Source organism: Chinchilla lanigera, unplaced genomic scaffold (genome assembly GCF_000276665.1).
Source record: "Chinchilla lanigera isolate Chin_1 unplaced genomic scaffold, ChiLan1.0 scaffold00088, whole genome shotgun sequence".
Classification (NCBI taxonomy): domain Eukaryota; kingdom Metazoa; phylum Chordata; class Mammalia; order Rodentia; family Chinchillidae; genus Chinchilla; species Chinchilla lanigera.
Window position 1 is genome coordinate 2086790 of NW_004955489.1, and position 18488 is coordinate 2105277.

An 18488-nucleotide genomic window follows, 5' to 3' on the forward strand; every position below is an offset into this window, starting at 1 on the left:
CATGAACATAAACTATATCCAGGTCATTTGATGAGATACTCACAGAATGATTGTAAGAAGGTTCCAATATCACAGGTAATGACATTTTTCCTTGAAGATTCAATTTTGTTAAGTAAAAAATCTTTTCCCCCACAATTTTTTCCTTTTTCATGCGATGTACTCCATACAGTCTAAAGCGAACTGCATAATTCCCAATCATCTCAGATTCGACGTGATTAAATTTGAATGTTTCTGTGAAGACGGGGCATGGTCCTCTTTGGATGCTGGTTTTCGCTCTCTGTTTCTTTATAGGTAGAAGAACAAGGTGTACTTGCCATGAGTTGCCACCTGCCCTGTTATATGCTGGGATGTCTGTGACAGCTGTCACTGTTACCAAAAGCTTCTGTTCTTGTGAGTCATAGTCAAAAGTCACATCCAGAGTGCCGTATTTAGCTTCTGGCTCAGGATCAAAAGGTTTAGGAAGCTGTGAAGATGATCCTTGAGCTGACATATCCTAAAAAAAGCAAATTTAAATGTTGTCAGTTTTAAACTCTATTACTTAATCCAGCATGTAAATAGATGCCTTATAGTTTTTTGAAAAGGTAATATGAAAACAAGCTTTACATGCTACCACAAAGAAAGTATTATAAATAGCAGTCAACTACAATAAAAAATAAAAAAACTATCCTATAGAACCAGTGGTGATTTAACCTATGATAAAGATACATTCTAGATGTAATATGCACTATCACAATTTTGAGAAAGTTGTTTTTACTTATAAATGAGAACTTAAAATATATACTTTAATGTGTAACTCTATTCCTTTAGCAAAAGACTACTAAATTTTACTTTCTTAACATGATAATCAATGAAACTGGCAGCTCAGTACTAGGTCACAGAGGAAGAAAACATAAATAATAATTATAATACTATTGAAATATTTGGTTCCACCTTCAAGACTTGTTCTAAAATGGCCCCATTTAGATATGTTGTCTAAATATGTTAATATTCTAGAATATTAATGTTAATATTAACATATTTAGACAAGTATAATGAAAATGTGGTATGTATAAAAAGCCCTCAAAGTATTTACTGGAGTCATATATTTATTCTCCATGTCACAAACCAGTTTTACTCAATTTTTATCCACAATTAAAAATAATATATCATTTTCCAAAATTAATTACTGTTGAAATGAAAGAATACATATTTCAAAAGTGGAAGACTAAAATGTACATACTAATTATGACAGTAAAATTCCTGCCAATCCATCTGGGCTACAGTAGGGGTGTCACCTACTATTGACAATGACAAAGCTAGGTTTCTGACTTTTCAACCACACCACTATGCCCCTTGAAGTATTTTAATGATCCTTAAATTACTTTTATTTTAAAATGTGGACCAATTTTGTGATTTCCTTGTTATGGCTTGCATCTAGATGTCCCCCCACAGCCTCATGAGGTCATAGTGGGGCTTTTCAGAGGTGCTGGATCTAGGGGGTGTGATGCTGGGATCACGGATGCAATGCTGAGATTAAGGCTCTCCCACCCTGGGTATGACTGCTACCTGCCTTAAGGGAGGGGAACCTGGATAGAATGTGAAGGACAGAAAGAGGGCTGCTGCTTGTCACCTGCTGCTCTTTTCACCACTTTGTTACTTTCTGCCCGTCATGAACAGTTTCTCCTCTGTGATGCCCCTCTGCCACGCCACCTTGTCTTGGAGCCAGCAAATATGGACTAAAACCTCTACAAACTGTAGGCTAAAGTAAACCTTCCTCCTTTACATTTTCGGATCAGGTAATTTATCTTAGCAATGAGAAAACCAACTCAGACATTCCTGTGCTTGAATACAGTGCCCACGATCGTGGTGAATACTACTGACCCTCAGTTTTCCATTTTCCGTTTATTCAGAGAACTCCCTGAGTTCTGACTAGAGACACATGTCTACAGAGACTGTATCAAATCTTAGGGTCTCTCCTGTAGCTGGTATGTCTATGGCTTCAGCTTTGGCCTTAACTATTGTACCTATTAGGCGCCAGTGTCTATTTTAGGTCTGTGTGTGTAGGGGGACTCTTCTTCCTACAGAGGAAAACCAAAAAGACATGAATTGTCAAAGTTATAACTCTTACATGGAAATTGGCATCAGGTACGGATAAAGAGGTGAGTAACGAAGAAGAGTATTTGGGGAGAAGAAACACATTTTCATAGAAGAATTGAGTTTTTTGTAATGTGCAGGAGTAAATCAGGGTAAATATTTTTACTCTTAAAAATAGGCTAGAGCAATTATCTTCATGCATCCTGTTTCACTATTGTAATTAAAGATTATTAATGATATATCTTTGACACTTCAATTAAATATATTTAAAAATAGTGTCATGATGCCTAGGATATTTCAGGCAATAAAGGTTTTCATAAGGTCCTGGAGAGCTATTTATGAATTTGATTTCTCAGATTCATCTTAGGTGCCTCCCTAATATTCTTTTTCCTTTCTTCTCTTTTTTTGAGAATTCCAATAATTCTTATGAGCTCCAGGGTTAAAGGGTGAAAGTTTACTGATAAAAGCTGCTATCTGCATTATTCCAGTAGAGAGTAAGAAAACTGGTCTATTTGGTTCAAAGTTTGAAAAATACTTCAGTTAACAAGGGGCCATCAAAAGAACTCACGGGTTCCCTGCTGACCACTCTTCTCAGCCCGCTGTCCTCTTTCAGCTCAACTGTGTGCACAGGTTGGCTCTAAGACAGCCACAGCCTTGGCTAAGCAGAAGAAAGTGGGAATTTTCCATTTGATACATAGTATCTACTAGAGAGAGGCAAAATAATCTTGATAAAAACAGTAAATGTGTACTAGCATAGACTATTAGCACTGCACACCTAAATATTTGTGTAATGTGTATTTGCTGTGTTGTTTGAATATATTCAATGATGCTACAGAGGACACAAAAACAAGGAGAGTGAAGAAAATTCAAAAAAGTGTGAACATCAAGTTAGCAGCTTCTGAAATATAGGCAAACTACAGAAAACCACAGAGAAGAAGAAGGAAGCAGAATGTAAGACAGGCAGAATTCACAAGATACATTAAATATAGGGCCTAACTTAATAACCGGTAACATATAGAAAGAGTAAAAACTGTGATAGAAAAAAACAAATGTTCCTGTAAAGAAGGCTAGAAAACCTAGGCCAGGAACATGTTGCTCTGTGCTGACAGCTTTTTTTTTATTCAAGAAATGCTGATGAAAACAGACTTGTGTTCAGTAGGCTAACTGGCAAGTTTCAGCGGTGGCCAGATGTACTTCCTCCTAAGTGTCTTCCATAAATCAAGTAAGGCTGTTGGCTCTTTGGTAGCCTTGTGCTTGTTCCAATTCTGGTCCTTGTTACCACATGACAAATGAGAATGCCGACAAGAGACAGGGTGGATGGGCTGCATAAACCATGACGAATATTGCGGTCTTCTACCTACACCTACTGATATCCTAGCCTGGGTCTGTTAATCTACCTCATCTTGCTCCTCTTACTTCTTGCTTTGGATCTGAAATGGATTAAAATAAAAAAACATGTGCAATGATGCGTATCACCTCTGCAACTAAATGTGGTCTGTGAGTCTTCTGGTGGCACATGTGCTGGGCACCACTGCATCGAAGATCTCCCACACGACTTGTCAGAGAGACCTGGGTCTGAATTACAGTCCCACTATTTAAGAGTTGATGGTGCCTGGAAAACTGCTTAAGTCCCTGAGTCTTAATGTTTGCATTTATAAGACAGAAATAACAACTTCCTGAAGCTGTGGCTGGTAGAGTTGCATGAGCTGACTATATAAAGCCCACAGCAAGATTCCCAGCATGACTGGTGAAATCTATTACTGTTAATTCTACAATCCAGGCTTCACTGTTAACTGTTGGCTATCTACAAGGTGTGCAAAAAACCCTAGAGTACCTGCCTTAAACTTGCTTAAATGCAGAACATAAACATTCCTGGAAAATCATGAAACACTGATATATTAAAGCATCAATTTGAAGTTTTCTTCTGGGTTAGGAACTATACTACTAGACATACTGGAAAAGTAGTAAAGTATTTTTTAAGTATATAAGAGAAACCTCAAAAGTAAAGAAATTCTATCCATAGCTTAATTGCTATGTGCCTTGAGAAACTAGCTTCATTATTTAGTTCAACAGATCAGAAGCTTAACCATCGAAGAACACAGACACTAAAGTATTAATGAATATTTCAGGAATAAAAGTTGCAAAAACTTTCAATTCAAAACTTTTAAGGAAAGTGAATCCTAAAAATAAATACTATACTATGAAGTCCTTTAGATCACCTTTATGGTTCTCACCATTACAGAAAGACTAAAACAAATTCCCTTTAGAAAGTGGCAATACTTTGAAACTACAATTATTTTCGTTATCACTGTTACATTTTTGCCTCAAAAAGTAATTTAAACTCAACCAACCAACCAACCACTATGAACGCATGAATGCCACGAATTCAGGTTTCATCAGTAAAGCTAATCATCACTGATCCTTTTCATACTCTACAAAATGAAAATACAGTAAGATTATTTTGAAAGACTTACAAAACATTGTAACACTCTGGTAGTAGTATCCATCAAAAAACAAATAGATACAGAAAATGTAGTATTTATATGCAATGGAATACTACTCTGCTATAAAAAAGAATGAATTTGAACCATTGGTAGGAAAATGGATGCACCTTGAAAACAATATTAAGTGAAATAGATCAGACACACAAGCTTAAATACCACATGATTTCTCTTATATGATAAATCCAAAGTATGAATAAAGAACACAAAAGATAAAAGGAAATAGGCAGACAGAGCTCTGCAAATGAGAGCAGGAGGAAGAGGTAAGAGGAGGGCATAGGGGAGTAGAGGAGGGGACATAAAAAAGGATGTGAGATGTGTCATGTGTACACTAAATGCCCACAATTAAAGTAGTCAGTATGTGTGGCAAACATGTACTGATAAATAAATTAAAACTTAAAAATGTAAAATAAGAAAAAAAACAGTAACTTCCAGATGAAGGAAAAAGGCAAATAATTCTAGAATGTTTTATATAAAGTGTTTAAAAACAATAACCATCTACCCTCAGCTACAGATCTTCCTTCACCTGGAGCAGGGTGCTGAAGACCTGGTGGGGCAGTGCTGACAGGGGCACAGTAGAAAGACTGGGTGAGGATGGAAGCTGACAAAATAAGCTGAAAGGGGATAAGAAAGTGCTAAAGCCCATTCTTCTGGGCTGGGGATATAGCTCAGTGGCACAGTGCCTGCCTGGCAAGCGTGAGGTCCTGAGTTCGATTCCCAGTACCAAAAAAACAAAAACAAAAAAGTTTCTTCTAGCAAGAGGAGGGTACAGGACTATGGTATCATCTTCCAAACAACATTTACTCAGGCTTCTACTTACTTCTGGGCTCAAGACCGCAGTGCTGTCACTCGGAACATCTTCTTCATATCCTTTATTATGGAAACTTTCTACTTCGCGACCTGTGCTTCCTTCACTTGGGCATTTGTTATACGAGCATCTTGGACTGTTGCTGCAGTGGGAAAACTCACACTTACTGTCCCCAATCTCTGAGGGGGTACATGAGAGATGGGGAGAACCACTGTCATCCTGATACGGTGGCGGCTGCAGCTCGTCCAGTGGGGGTGTTCTTCTCATTCTCTGAATGCAGTTTCCTGACAATGATTAAGAAGTGGGTCACTGTTTCCATCAGCCTCAACAAGCAGTACAGTCTACAATAACTGTGAATTACTTAAAAACTGGATTAAAAAGTTGTGGCAACATGTTAGGTTTACTGAATAAGTTTTCTTCTCAGGTACAGAAATAAAACAATCAGACGCCTGCTCTTTCCCTTCTGCACAGTAAGATTAGGAAGAAGTTGTATAGTAAGAGAGATCCTGCCATACACCATAAAACTGAGTTTTAAATAGCTCACTTGGTTCTCTCTCCTGACAAGCCTGGCAGCATATCTACTTCTTCTAGTACTCCTTTGCCTTTCTAGCCAAAGCAATAAAAAACATGGTAGGTAAAGCAAACAAGAAAACCTCACCAATTTTCTTCTGTTACTGAGATGAACATAAATCAGCATTTAGCTTAGTAGAACTGTTCTCCGATTTGTACCCTAGCTCCAGAACCCCAAATGAGGATCCCCAGGGGGCAGGCCCAGTCCCTTTCAGTGACTTCCAGCAGCCAGCCAAGATGCAAAGCTGTGCCTCTGCTCCCCAGGATATGGACCCCATTCCACCCTGTCCCCAACCTTGTTCTGTAGCCTGGATCCACCTTCTCCATAGCAGGCAGCATCTCCCCAGATAGGAGGAACGGGGAACCACATTTACTTCATTCTTTTCAGTTTTCCCTCAATGATTTTTGTCAGTGATTGAAATAAATGCATCTGTGAACAAGCACGGAGGTAGCAGTGGGAGGGGGATATGGAAATAGACCTCAGGATATCATGTACAAGCACCCAAGTCTGTGTATATAAATCTTGAACATGACATCAAATATTAAGCACTGCTCATTTTGGATTATGGATCTCCTTTCTCACAAGGAGCCCTGAGAAAGGGAGTTTATATCATAACTGCCATGGAGTTCAGTTTAAAACACTCAAAACAGTCTCTCTTCTTCCTTACAGTGGATAAATTTCACATAAAAACTGTAAAGCTCATTGAAAAATCACTACAGTATCTGGTTCAAATAAAAAATGTTGATTGGTGTTAACCTGGCATAAATTTATATATCTGATCAGAAGCTCTAATTTTGAACCAAAAAAACCAAGGATCTTATCTCCTAAGTCTAGTATACTAACTTTATACTAACTTTAAAATAGATTACTGAATTAATATACCTAAAGCTAAGTTACAGAAAATATATTACACACACTGCAAGCAGCATCCAAGAAAAATACAATTCCAGCTTAGTAGAGACAAGTGGTTTTAAGTGACTACGTGGCTCAACCCTCTTGTGAGTGGAAAGCTGGCCTAGTGGGCAGCTGTCCTCACCGACACAAGGTGGCCAATGAGATTCAAGCAGAGGAGTTCAGAGTGGGCTTCCAAGAAGGCAGACTCACTCTGCACCCCATTTTGTCCCTTCCCATCTCCCCTCCTGCTTGAGGGTGCAGAAGTCATCTTGTGACCATGAAGTAACAAACATACGAAAAAACTTAACCACGGAGCAGAAACATGAAAGAGACCCAAGTACCTGAACCTGAAAACTTCAATGGTTGAGACAAATAAATCCCAGTTTGTTCAGTAACAAAACAAAACAACCTGACAGGTGGATTCCTAATGTTTTCAATCAATTCTCCACCAATATAGTCTATAAATCATTAAGCCAACATTCTCTACTTCTTTAACAATGCATAGTTAGTTAGCCATCGAATTAAACAGTAATACCTAAATACTTACTGTAGCAGTAAGTCAACTAAAAATTTCCCAACACAGTGGCATGGGAGCTAGCACACCATCTTTTCCTTTACCTTTTCCCTGAAAAGAGAGTGGATCTTCCCCAGCAGGCTCAGTACATAGCCTTGCAGATCTCACTGGACAGAAGTGAGTCCTGTGTCTTTCTAAACTCATCATTGGCAGGAGAAATGGAGTCTTCATAATTGGCTTAGTTTGATCAGAAGCCATAAAAAATTTGAAGGTAGTGATGGCTTAGCTTTACTGACTATATTGATCTATCTGGAAAATAATACATGCCAAGCAACGTAGGTTCAGGGAAGAGGAGACAAAGAGGATGCTAGCTGGAGAGCAGGAGCAATCCAAGCCTGGAAGCCTCTGTCCTCCGATTTTGCAATTTGATCTCAGCTTTTGTATTGATTTTATTTTTTCTCTCTGTGGCTCTTCTTTCCCCAGAATAAATGTCCTACTGAAATAATTCTTCTCTCAACTTCCTTTAGCTATGACCAGGACCATATAATTTCTGCCTTATTTCCTGATTTGCTTTTTAATATTAGCTTACCACCAGCTCTTGCTTAGATGTAGTTTAACTTTGCTTCAGAGACCCAAGGCACAAATTACACAAACTATACTCATGATATCTAAAGATGTCTAAGTAGGCTTACTGGGTAGATCTGACTACTGTTTTCTAGATTGGAGAAAAACAATATGAAAGTTGTAAATTGGAACATTTATTTTAGCCACAGCATATGCTCAAAATTTTGAAAATAATACCTCATTTTTATTTTTACTTTCATATTTTACTTGTCAAAGTAAAGATCATACAAATGTGGAATTAAAATTTCACTAAAATATATAGTCATGAAAATTTCCCCCCTTTTAATTTTTTATTCTGACAATTACATCATGTTGTCTACACAATGTAATAACTAAGAACTGGCTTAAATTTAATTGATAATAGAAAATTTTAAGGCATTTGTTTTATAAAGTAACAGAATTTATATTATGGTTAAATTGCACAGTAAACATCTACTGTAAAAAGACATTTCTAGTGAGACTATCAAATGCCAAAATGATGATGCATTCCCATTTATTTAGTTCTTAGTTTACTACCTAAATGTATACTCTTACTTTTATGGAAATGTTAGATACATGAGAGGATTCAGGGCCAGGGATCTAGCTCACCGGTACAAGTGCCTGCCTGGCAAGTGCAAGGTCCTGAGTTCAATTTCTGGTACAAAAAAAAAAGGGATTCAATACAGATACATCTTAAACATTTTAGTTTACCATCTGCATATTACACAGCACCTTTAGAACAAGATACAACATTTTCTTTCTTACCCTAACAAAACAGCATGTGTGTGTACATGGAATGTGACCAACAGCTCTTCATCTTACGTTTTAAGACAGTGATGACAAGGACAGAGCTAAGAAATGGTGAATATTCTACAACTACAGAATTTATTTTTATAATACCTGTGAGAATTTGCCAAAACTAATTATAAGCTGGGGAATAAATTAAGGCTCAATACAGTCTAAAAAATTTAAAGCAAAAAGGATGTTATATGATCACTGTAGAATTAAACTAGAAACAAAAATATAGAGACTCTAGAAAACTAAATAACCAGAAATTAAGATATACTCTAAGTAACCATGCACCAAAGAAGAAATAACTGTCATCAAAAGTATATTGAAGAGAATGACTAAAATAATCCATACAATTACTAGAGCTGCACACAGAAAGAAATCTCCAGGTCTAAGTGCATACATGGCAGTGGTAGAGAGGCAGAGTGTTGAAAATAATTACAATCTAAGCATCCACTTCAAGAAATTTTTAAAAACTCAGCAAATTAAACCCAAAATAGGAGGAATGAAATAATAAAGACAGAAAAATAAATTTAAGAATGCATTTGAAAAGCATTAGCAAACCAAAATACAATTCATTGAAAACACTAATAAAATTGATAAACTGCTGAAACGCACTAGTCAGGAAGAAAGAGAAATGGCATAAATTATTAATGCCAGGAATAAAAAAGAACAGATCATTTCAAAACTTGCAGACATTCAAACGCCAGTGTTCTCCCTGTCCTTCCCTGTGTGCTCAAGCTACTGAGTAGGGCACAGGGAGGCGGGGGTCCGCCCTGGGGGTGGCGGGGCAAGCCACAGTGGCCTTAAGAGGATGTCAGAGCCCAGGGGATGAGGAAGATGGGTATATGTGGGAAACGCAGTATGCTGCTATTTGCAGTTTCACTTGGGGAGCCAGGTAGTAGACAGTGTCAGGACCCAAGGGGGACAATAGCTTTCATTTGCGGGAATGGCCAGGCGTGGGTGCCAGTGCTCATCAGGGCAAGAGCACAATGGGGTGGTCCCCACTCAGTGAGCTGGAGCCCAGGGAGCCAGAGAGGCCTAGTGAGGGAAGCCGGCACCTCGGCAGGATACAGAGGGACAGGCTGGCCAGAAGCAACAAAGCCTAGACTAGAGTAAGTGAGGAGGGTACAACCTGGCAAGTATAGCCATAGCCTAAAACAGGGTGAGCCCACTAGGGTGTGAGGATGAGGTCCACACAGAGGGTATTTGGTGAAGGATCTTGGAGCTTCTCAGGAAACCAGCCCTATGCAGGACAGGGAGCGTGTCTGGTGTGGGGAGCCCTGAGTCCAGTGTTGGAGCCCAAGTTGGGTGAAGAGGCAACTATGCAAGAAAAAACAAGAGTCCTGGACCACAGTACAGTTCTGAATTTAAGCAGGAAGTAAGTCAGCGTGAGACAAAAGGTTAAGGTGTGGCAAACTGGCTGGGCAAGGGGGTGAGACCTATCAGTCACTGAGATCCAGGAAACTTACGTATGAGCTCTGCACCTGGAACCGATCAGAAAGTACTATCTTCAAATCTTTTGGCAAGAACTCAGGCATAAGATGGCCTAGCTCTGACATCAGCCTGAGGAGTTGGTTATAAATGATGCTGCTGGTAAGTTACTGTGCTCTTTCCATGATCTGCCCACGCTGCAGAGTGAGCCTCTTTCCCTACTTTTAACTGGTCTGCACCTGCTCTCCTTGTCCAACCTTTAATACATGTAAAACCTCACCACCTTTTGCGCTTGTCTTGTCCAGTTCTCTTGTCAGTCCAAGAACCTGGAAAGAATCTCTAGAAGGAATCCTCAGAACCCAGTAACAAGAGCATATTTAAGGCAATGACGGCACCCAATGGTCTGAAAGGTGACAGCCCACGTTCCCACGGGGATGTCCCCAAGTGGGAAAGGCTACAGGAATTATCAGAATCCCAAAGACATGCATGCAGAGAGATGAGAGGGCACGCGTTCAGATGGGTCACACAGGAAGTATGTACGGTCAATGGCAGTGAGGTTTGCCACTGTTAGGAATACGGAAAAGGAAAAAATATGGAAAAGGAAAAAAGCTAGGCCCAACTCTATGGTGCTGCACTATAATTACTAATATCAATGTGAATTCATATTTTAAATTATGGAGATAAAAGTAAAGGTAACTAAGTGTGCACTTGCTTACACACACACCACACATAAACACCCCAGCTTTGATCCCTGGAGGGGAGAACACCACCACCTCAGCAGCAGGGAGCACAACCAACGCTTACTCTTGGCTTCTGAATCCATTCTCCACTGCAAGGATGCAGACTCCTTGAAGAAATTCTTACTTCCAGAGCAAGGCGAGGACAGCACAAGAGGAGCTTAGAAAAGCTGGCTGTGTTGCAAGTGAGGACATATTCAAGGATGGGACATGTCAAAGGACAAATAAGGCAGAGTGAACAGGATATCACCAGCCAAACCCCAGGAACAGAACTTGAACTTCAAAATAAAAACCTGCGCTAACAGACGATAATTTATCCAAGAAAAGAGGAAACTACCAGTTCATGAGATACAAATAAATATATAAGCAAACTGAAGGAGTTTTGCAGAATTGGATATATTTTTATAATTACAAAGTACCTTCCCACAAAGTAGTTACTGATTAGAAATGAGAACTTTACTATGAAGAAGACTGGTCAATGCCACTGTGATGAAGAGATGGAAGTGAACATAACAAGGAAGGGACAAATCAAAATTGTGCACTATCTCATAAGACACAAAGAGAGGAGTGCATCTCACAATACATGCAGAATACCTACACAAAGCACCTGAGCAACCTACCAAAATGGGCCCAAGGAGGAACAGGAAAACTACATAATCTCATATCTATTATGGAAACTGAATCCATAGTTTAAAACTTCCCCCAAAAGAAAACCCAGGCCCAGATTAAAATTTCACACAAAATGTTTCAGGTGATATTAAAAGAGAATATTTCTTAAATTATTTCATAAAGTCAAAATAACCTTGACACTAGGACTTGAAAATGTGTCCTTACAAGAAAAAAAAAGTATCAGCCAATCCCTCTTGTGAACATAGGTATTAAAAAGCTCTCTGAAAAATACTGAGGGAAAAAAAAATCCCACAGCTATGATAAGCAGGGCATGGTATCACAATCAAGTTGGATACCATGCACTGCCCTACCATACTCTAGTAATGCTGGGTTACTCTAGGTGGATTTAACACTGAAAATTTAATCAATCAAGTTCTTTGCAGTGAAAGAATAAAGGTTAAAAAATATAATAATTATAATAGCTTTAAAAAGCATTTAATAAAATTCACTACCCATTCACGATAAAATCTGTAAGCAAACTCAGAAGGCAGTTTTCTTTATCTCCTAAAGAGTATGAGCATGCGACAGCAAACACATTTAATGGTGAGATGTTTAAATTTTTTCCTCAGAGATCGGGACTGAGACAAGGACGCCTGTTATCACTACTTCTATTCAACAATATACTGGAGGTCCTAGCGAATGCAACAGGGCAAGAAAATATAATGTAGAAAGATTGGAAAAAAATAAAACTATCATTACTCTCACATGATGACTGGGATGTAAAAAAAAATTAGAGATAATCTATTAGAGTAGTAAGTAAATTCACTAGGTTACAGGATATGAGATTACTATTTTAAAGAATCAATTCCTACACACATGCACTGAACAATTAGAAAGTAAAATTTAAAAACAATCCTACATAATAGCACCACATAAAATCAAATGCCTAAGAATAAACCGAAGAAATCAGCCTGCTGTTATTTTTCCAGTTCTTGAGTTTATTAATAGAATGCATACTCTTGGCAATTGGTGGATACCAATTGGATTTCCAAGCAGTGGCTACATCTTTTAGGAGAGAACATTTGGACACAAGCAGTGTTCTTTCTACAACAAGGCAGACCAAAAGAAAAGCAGAGTCTTGAGAATCACATATGCTACTGGTATTTTGATCAGTATTGCATTAAAGCTGTATAACAGTTGTTTGGTCACTACCTTTACTACTTTGGCCACTGCAAAAATCATAGGCTTGAAAAATGATAGCAGGTTTCCATAACCTTAATTACTTCGACTGCAGCTGCCATTGCAGTGGGGTATCCTCACTGAGTCAGGTAAGGGCCTTGGTATTTGATATATAGCAAGCGCCTTTTCCTTTATAACAATCCAGAGGAAGGAAAGTTGACAGGTTGTCTGCACTCAGCAAGGACAGCAATACTTCTACTGTTCTTCTCCAGTGAGAAAAAGGACTCTCCCTTGGCCACAGTGTGCTCTGCAGAGACGCTGGCTGCTTCAACATCACATCCTACATCCCTTAGATCAAAGCAAGCTAGGGCGACATGAGCAGAGACCTGAGGGGCCTTGATAGGACACACCTGTGAAACAATTGAGAACAAATTTTTACCTGAATGCACAGGTTTGCCTCCTCAGGAAAGTTCCCGAGGACCCAGGGATTTGATAAAATATTCCCACCAAAGTCAGAGGATTTACTACTGCTTGTCACAAAGAAAGAGACAAAAGGCGGAGTTGGCTTCTTTATACTTGAAAACAGCATACTACATATTTGAATACAAAGCTGTGATCCATTTGTAAGTAAGCTGAAGACCTATTAGCTTTCAACAACGCCCAGAGAAGGCCAAGTTTCTCCAAATGATGGAGGGCAGCAGGGGAAAAAGCTTCCAGGTGACTGCGAAACCTGACAAACCAAACTGAGCTCAATGTCTGTAGGAAGCCATGACGCTAAAGTTATCACTGGGAAATTCTGATGGTAGAACTGCAGGGGAGATCCCTAGATTTTAAAAACTTTTTTTGTAAAAGGTAAAAACACATTTTATTAGAAAATGGAGTACAGATTATCCTTGTCTCATTCCTTAAAACCTTAATCTTTGCTTGGTTTATTTTCTGATGGTCTGAAATAATCCCTGACTCAAACCATGCTCTTCATACAGATAATAACTTCCTTCCAGAACAATCTTTTTCAGTAATCTACTTTTTGAGTGAAAAATTAATTCATTGCCACTCATTTCTTGGCACTTGGAGCTTCAAAACAAGACAACAGCCACTTCAGCAAGTGGCAAGTACTTTCTGAGTAGCTCCTGGCCTGCTAGGAGTATCAGAGAATAACTGGAAGATGAAAGAGCACCAGGCAGCAAGGCGACCAACTGGTTTCGTGTGAAGCGGATGGCACAAGATCACTCAGTAATAAAGATGGAGTGTCCAGCTGTAGCCCATCACCAAGGGGAAGCCACAGGCAGGAGCTGCAGCTATGCTGTTTTCTCTCCGCTAACCTGCACCCACAGCCACAGAAGGAGCACAGCAGGACCAGCCACCAAGGAGGGCAATTGTGTCTGGTGATACATCAATACCAGCAGAAGTGGATGTCCTGGTGTTAACAATCCCTTTCGGAGGCAGTCCTGTGACAGCAGAGGCAGGGGAGCTCGGTGGCAGAAGCCCTCATAGTCCACTTGGTCTTCAGCTTTGCCTAGCACAGTGGGTCTCACCTGCTGGGTGGCTGCCAGTGACCTGGCTGGATGTAAGGACACTGGAGGGCTGCTGTCACCTGGAATGGCTCTGGGGGCTGAAGACAGTCTATTTATAGCCCCAACAACTGAAAACTTAAGTGTGCACCACATAGTGTGATTTTTAAAACTTAGTTCCACATGCTCCAGTTGAATTCATTCTCATATTAAAAATCTTTTTAAATGTTATAACTACATTAACTACAACAACTTGTTTTGCTTCTTATTGAATTTCTGTTGTTGTCAAATAGCAATTGAAACATTTTAACATTTATCATTAACTTCTCTATTTACTCCAGGAATAGCATCTAAGAATTTCCACAACTGAGCTCAGCATGACTCTCTTCCAAATGAATCTTTAATTCCTGTCCTTAATCATATTACTCTTTAATCAAGAGTTCCCAGATGTTTTACTATCATGCCCTTGTCAAGTTCTAATTCAAACCCTACAAGCAATGTCGCAGTACTGTAATTACAACATCACTGCTGCGTTTTGTGAGAAGTGCTGTGGAACTCCATGTTCTGTAATGCAAGTGCAGGTGAATACAGCGGACAGCTCAGGATGCTCTTGGGCTAAGGCCATATGTTCATTTCTCAGTTGTGTTCATTCCATCCCAGCCATGTGCAACCTGCAGCCTGTGGGCTGCATGTGGTCCTGGGCAGCCAGGAAAGTGAGCCCACAAGAGCATGACCTCTGATTATGGAATGTACAGGTGGTGCTGTGGCATGATCTACACGGGCAACAAGAGCAGCTGTGCAGGGAGGACATGCGCTGTGCAGACCCTAACTCCTGTGCCTCTATGTAGTCAGCTGAAAGGAAACTTGCATGCATCAGACCTCACATGTGTTTGCGAATGTGTGAGGAAAAATATGATTACCACTAATTGTACTTTAACCTACTTACATGCGCGTGCCTGTGGAGACGGGCATTTATTGTTCTTAGGCAGACACGACAGTTTCTTATGTAATTATTAAACGTGGCATGATGTGTTGCTTTATAATAATTTAGTCAGTTGAAATAGTTTTTTTCACAATTGTGGTATGGGAAGTATAAAAATATTTCAAAGATTTTTTGCTCATGATATTGTTACAATTATGACACTACTAATACTAGAGATGGAGAATAAGAAGGAGGCCTGTTACTTACATACATTAACTGTACCACATACTGTACATGTGGCCCGCAACAATTCTTCCCTCAGTGCAACTCAGGCAAGCCCAAACGCTGGACACCTACATTCGATACCACATTAAAAACTACATCCTCAGTCTCACCTAGAGGAAGACTTAGCCTCACCAGGTTCCAGGGGCAAAATATTTTGTTCTTATTCTGTGCCCCCTTTCTCAGGAATCTCAAACCTCTCAACCCAGTTGCATCCGTAGCCTGGCCACTTCCTGCATCTGCCATGCTCCTGAACGCCTCCTCCCCTCTTTCAGCTACGTAATTTCATCTGCTGCCCCTTACGGACCAGTTTAGGTAATCGCTACCTTTCTGAAAAGTGTCAAATAACGCATTCCCTCCACCCTTCCTCACTGATCACACATCTCAAACATGCCCCATGTGTGCTGGGCTAAGTGCTCCTATGTATTTCTGTAGCACACTTGCTTTTATAACTTACAAAGCATTTCAGCGATTTGTTCAGACACTATAACTGAGCTTCCTGCGAGAGTGGGTATGTTGCTTTTATCTTTGTGCCTGCAGTGCCTAGCAACACAGCTGATAAAACACGACTATTAAAACACTGAGCAAAGCATAAGCTCACACTGGCTTTGGGGTTGTTTTGTTTTAACCTTAAAAAACAGAAGAACAGATGATACTGAGAGAATATTAACTGATCAAAGTTTTAGAACTCTTCTAATTGAAATGTTACAGAAATATTATAATGTAAGAAAAAGATTAAGAAGATGATCATATAGAAAAAGCCCTTTCAAGCTGGGCACAATGGCACATGCTTGTGGTCCTAGTGCTCTGGGAGGCTGAGGCAGGAGGATTATGAGTCTAACAGTGACTTAGTGAGATCCTGTCTCAAAATTAAAAAATTTAAAAAGGCCTGAGGTTGCAGCTCAGTGTGAAAGCTGTGGATTCGATCCCCAGTATCACCCCCACACATAAAATGCCCTTCCAAAAACAAAATTGTAAAGACAAGTGTAAAACAAAAGGGTAAAAAGTACTTAAAATAGTTTGGGGCTGGAGCTCTGGTGGGTAGAGCACTTGCCTGGCATGCATGAGGCCTGGGTCAGATTCCTAGCACCACTACATAGGAAATGAAGGTAGTTAAAAGAATCTATTGGCTGATATTACAGATCTGGAAATGACAGGATTTCTTTCAGGGACACTGTAGGGTTTTTTGTTCACAAAATGCCTAAGTCATTAAACAACATGTTAAACAGAAAATTCCTACTAGTAGTATTCCTATTGTAAAGCTGATTTTATTTACTCGTGCATTCATTCATTCATTCATTCATTCATTCAATTAGTGCTGGGAATTGAGCCCAAGGTCTTGTCTGTGCTAGGCAAGTGTTACTGGTATGCTACATGCACAATTCCCTGATTTAACTTAAAAAATACAAGGGTATCTGGGGATGGGGGAAGACAGGTAGGAAGGTAAAAAGGATCAAGATTTGATATGTATATGTACCTATTCCCCACAGTAAATGTATTTATGTATTACAAACATATACTAATAAAAAAGGAAAAAATATAGAGTAGATATTTCAAGTCCATTACTATAAATTCACTGAATCATTCTAAATAACAGCAAACCAGAACAGCAAAACCAAACCAGAAAAATCTAGGGTTAAATTTAACAACATATATTTTCTCATCTTTAAAATAATGATTCTGGTTATAGTGGCACACACCTGTAATCCCAGCACTTGGGAGGCTGAGGCAGCAGGATTGCTGCAAGTTTGAGGCCAGCTTGGGCTAAAAAGTTAGTTAAAAGGCAGCCTGAACTACACAGCAAGACCCTGTCTCCAAAAGCCAAAAATATATAAATAAATCAATAAAAACTATCAATAGTGGTAAGTAGAATTTCTTCTCTTTATTTTAGTTAACTATGAAAGTATAAGACTACTGTCACTTTTCGGCCTCTTGGCCAAGATCAAGTGTAGTACAAGACTACTGACAAATTAAACGCTCATTAAGTTTTGAAAGGAACATTGGCTGAAATAAAAATGTAAATTTAACTCTATCATTTTAACAGTTATGTCACTGCATCAGTTTATAATTGTGCTTATTACTACTCAATATTACCCTTCAGAATGTGTAATAAATTATTAAAAACAGTATCAAGGAATTACTATTTTTGTCCAAGAGGGAGTAACTGCTCCTGGACTAACCCTTGTGCTGTGAACAACCATAAAACAGAGCAAACTGTATAAGCCACGGTTCCCAGGCATAAAACAAGCAGCAGAGTGAGGGGCAGCAGAGTGCCTGCCTGCCGCAGGGAACTGGCTCTGGGCGACAGGCTGGCAGACACAGCGGGCAGGATACTGAGAGGAAGAGAGTGGACAGAGAAGCTCGCCAGAGCTGCGGGGAGCTCAGGGCCAGTGCCCAGGCTCGTGCCCTGTGCAGCCAGGCAGAGATAGCAACCGCAGTGCCCGGCGAGCAGCACAGGGACACAGGGAGGCATCTGTACTGGGCGGATGCTCCTGGGACCAGTCCTTGGAACATGTGATGAACTAAGTCCTCTACCTTTAAAGTAAACTTGAGGTATACCTGACTGAAAATAAAGTACACCCTTCTCAATGAGTTTGGCAAATGCAGAGTTTGGTAACCCCCACCACCATGGCGGCCGAACATTGCGATACCCTCAAAGTTCCTTCACGTCCCTTTCTCTCCAAGTCCAGCCTCAGACCAGGCACTGATTGGCCTTTTCTTATTCATTATACTTACACCTTTGCTAGAGTTTCGTATAATGGGACCATTCAGTAGTGTTGGCATCTGAGATCTTTCACTTTGCTTCAGTGCTGCAATTCAACTATGCCATCACATCTATTAGAAATGTGTACTTTTTATTGTTCACGGAGGGCTATCACAGTTCATCTATTCAAACTGCTTTCCCAGTGGCAATATATTGTGCAGTCAAACCAGCAATGGAGGAGCTTTCCGCTTATTTCAGATGCTCGGCTATATGCGGTGTTGCCCAACAGTTATGTTCTAATCTTTCCACTAGTGATGTCTCATAGTGGTTTGGGTTTGCAAGTCCTTAGAGGATTAA

General features: G+C 39.7%; 1 protein-coding gene across 1 annotated transcript in view; it reads right to left on the bottom strand.

Annotated features, from left to right (window-relative positions):
• Syt14 (synaptotagmin XIV) overlaps nucleotides 1–18488 on the bottom strand; it is a gene marked incomplete at its 5' end in the record, with an annotated part of 257951 nt that overhangs the window by 68906 nt on the left and 170557 nt on the right. The window contains 2 exon segments of the mRNA XM_013504506.1: nucleotides 44–493; nucleotides 5395–5666. Coding sequence (XP_013359960.1) covers nucleotides 44–493; nucleotides 5395–5666 — 722 coding nt within the window.